The 2,811-nt window shown below is 39.7% G+C and overlaps 1 protein-coding gene across 1 annotated transcript; it reads right to left on the bottom strand.

Moving 5' to 3' along the window:
• Window positions 1-282: 282 nt before the first annotated feature.
• On the bottom strand, window positions 283-2,249 carry LOC137640799 (zinc finger BED domain-containing protein 5-like). The gene is made up of 2 exons (XM_068373271.1): window positions 2,230-2,249; window positions 283-865 (listed from the first exon to the last, which is right to left on the bottom strand). Exons 1-2 carry the CDS (start codon window positions 2,247-2,249, stop codon window positions 283-285), a joined length of 603 nt encoding a protein of 200 aa, XP_068229372.1.
• Window positions 2,250-2,811: the final 562 nt, after the last annotated feature.

The raw sequence follows: 2,811 nt of genomic DNA, 5'->3' as shown, positions 1-2,811 counted from the left end.
ATATATATATATATATATATATATGTGTGTGTGTGTGTGTGTGTGTGTGTGTGTGTGTGTGTGTTTTATGTATTTGTAGTGAATACTCGAGAGACAAATGATACCACAGAATGAAATATGGCAACTCGATTTGTATTATTTTTAAGTGTTCGCTGAGGTTGGACACGTCTCCGCCCATTTCCTTGAAGGTAGTAAGGAGACCAACTCTTTCTTTGTTCTGTCATGGTAACACTAGAGACCTCTGACGAACGATTCCCCTTGAGTGTCGGCGGACTTTTGAATCTAAGTGTACATCAACCGACTGAAACCAGTCTCAACCAAGTAAGAAGTGGGAAAGGCAAGTAAGAGCAACTTTACATCTTTCAAGAGTACTGGGTACTTCTTACACAAATCTTGATTCATCCACATCTGCTGGTGTCCTCCACGCTTGAGCCTTGCTTGAGCTGTTGTATCATTCTGAAGTTCAATGAGACTTTCTTGTAGGGTGACATCGACTTTAGATAAATCAGTAATGAAGGGACCCACAAACCAGTGTGGCACAGTCATTTGGAGTAGGTCAGAGATCCGAGTTTTCATATCATTATGCAACTGCTTCAGATGGTCAACATATGCTGCTAGGTCATCATCAATCAGCTCGGTGGAAATAACTGCTAAGGGAGGAAACTGTGCAAGCTCTCGTCCTCCAAAGTTCAACCAGATAAGTTTGAGTTTCCCTTTAAATGCAGTAATTGCCTCCTTGCAGGAAAACAGGTTGGAGTTATTTCCTTGAAGCTCTTTGTTCATAACATTTAGCTTTTCAAATATGCCAGACAGGTATAAAATGTCACTCTTTGCATCTACAAGTTTCTGTCCAAGTTCTGTCCCACTATAGAAAGAGATAAGACTGTCACAAAGTGCAACAAAACGGTCAGGCAATTACCTTTAGAAAGCCACCTGACTTCAGTGTACAATACAAGTTGTTCAAATTCTTCATTGTTCTTTTACACATAATTGCTGAAATAGACGATCTTTCAGTGCACTTTTTTTAATCAAGTTGACAGCCTTGATAACATGCCCAAGTGCTTCATACAGACGTCCTGCTAGGTTTTTGGCAACCAGGCGCTGCCGGTGAACAACAAATTGCACACAAACGGCATTAGGAACAGTATTTTTTTTTTTTTTAAGTAAGCATTGAATCCCCGATGCCATCCAATCATAGCAGCAGCGCCATCTGTTGCACAAGCCACAATGTTCTCCTAAAAATAGAACTCAAGTTTTTTTAATATGGATTCACATTTAGTGTCAGTCGTTAATATCAATGCGAAAAGCATTTCTTGACATATTTCATGAAAATCAAGCAACCTCACAAATGCCATCAGAAGAGTTTAAGCGAGAATTCATTCACCTGCAGATTTGAGACTAATTGGCTTTCAACATCAGCTGCCATCTCATCAATACGGCGTGATATTGAGGAGTTGCTCAGAGGAATAACACTAGTTACCTCTTGTGAACTCTGATGCATGACTGATGAAAGCACTATAGCCACTGCCGGCATGATCAGAGAGAGAGAGAGAGAGAGAGAGAGAGAGAGAGAGAGAGAGAGAGAGAGAGAGAGAAGAGATTATTGAATATTTCACTGTCTGTAGAAATTACCTAGTATGTTGAATCGAATGATGTTTAAACTAAACTCAAGCATGATAAACAGAATATTCGAAGCATAATTATGATTTATTTAAAAATATTACTCATTTATATATTTTGTGGATCCTAAATTATCCCTGGCCCCCATGAGCCCCCGTTTTTCAAATTTTGCCCTTCTGGCTCCTGAAAAAATCTCACGGCCTACCAAGCATGTTGAGAAAAAAAAAAAAAAAAAAAACATGAAGAATAGTTTAATGCTTAAGCTATTCTCCAGGATTTTTTTTTCTATTTTTTTTTTTTTGGCCAGTCCAACTCTCATATTTCCTTCTTTTAATCTGTTTGAGGATTTAGTTTTGATGGTGGTTGCAAATGGTGTCAGCACTTTTAGAACCGTCGTTCGTTAGGCATGTGTTATTTAGATAGCAGAACGAATTCCAGTTTTTAATAGCTTTATCTAATTATTTTAATTATTTAGCTATTTAGGCAATTATTCTTGTAAAGTCTTGATAATGTGCATAATTTTTGTTTCCCCCTTTTCTCTGTCAATCGTATAGTTAGAGTTTCGGTGATTTAGGTAACCGAGATCTTGTATAGCCTAGGTAAACTTACCTAGACGTTTTACTATACATTCAGACTTTCCCTAGTTACCCTCGTGTATTGTTTTCATTCAGTGGAGACTGATACCTCCTAGAATGTTATGAAACATTACACGTCTCTTCGGAGACTTAAGGGTAATCTCTTTCCCTCTGAGTGTAGCCTCAGGCTACAACCCTAATAGCCGTGCCTTGAATTTTATTCAGACATGGCTAACTTGGGGTTTGTCCTGCCTCTTCCCTTAAACGTTGGTTTTGGTATACCATCAGGTTTTAGGATTTAGTCAGAATCTCAGAGTATTTAGTCTTATGTCGGCGACCTGCTGGCAGGGCGAATGGGTTGTAGGATACCATCATTCCCCTGCCGGGTAGGTGGCCGGCAATGGAGGTTAGCCCTCATTAGCCGCACTTGAAGTTATGGTAGGCTACCATTTTCTCCTTGCGACTAAAAGACTAGTCTTGGGCCACAGTACTTTGGGCTTAAGAGTAATTTTCTTTAGCCTAGGATACGTGGCATTGGAGCTCTGTTTCTTCTTTGTTGAGAGGAGGCAGCAGTGCCGCCATCCCCTCAACTGTGTCAGCAATCTCTTGGATGGAG

This window comes from Palaemon carinicauda, chromosome 5 (genome assembly GCF_036898095.1).
Source record: "Palaemon carinicauda isolate YSFRI2023 chromosome 5, ASM3689809v2, whole genome shotgun sequence".
Taxonomy (NCBI): Eukaryota; Metazoa; Arthropoda; class Malacostraca; order Decapoda; family Palaemonidae; genus Palaemon; species Palaemon carinicauda.
This window is presented reverse-complemented; position numbering and strand designations above follow the sequence as displayed.

Coding starts and splice junctions, on each gene's coding strand:
- LOC137640799 (XM_068373271.1), bottom strand. CDS start 2,249: ATGTATAGTAAAACGTCTAG. Junction 866..2,229: donor ATGTATAGTAAAACGTCTAG/GTAAGTTTACCT, acceptor CTCTTTCTATAG/TGGGACAGAACTTGGACAGA.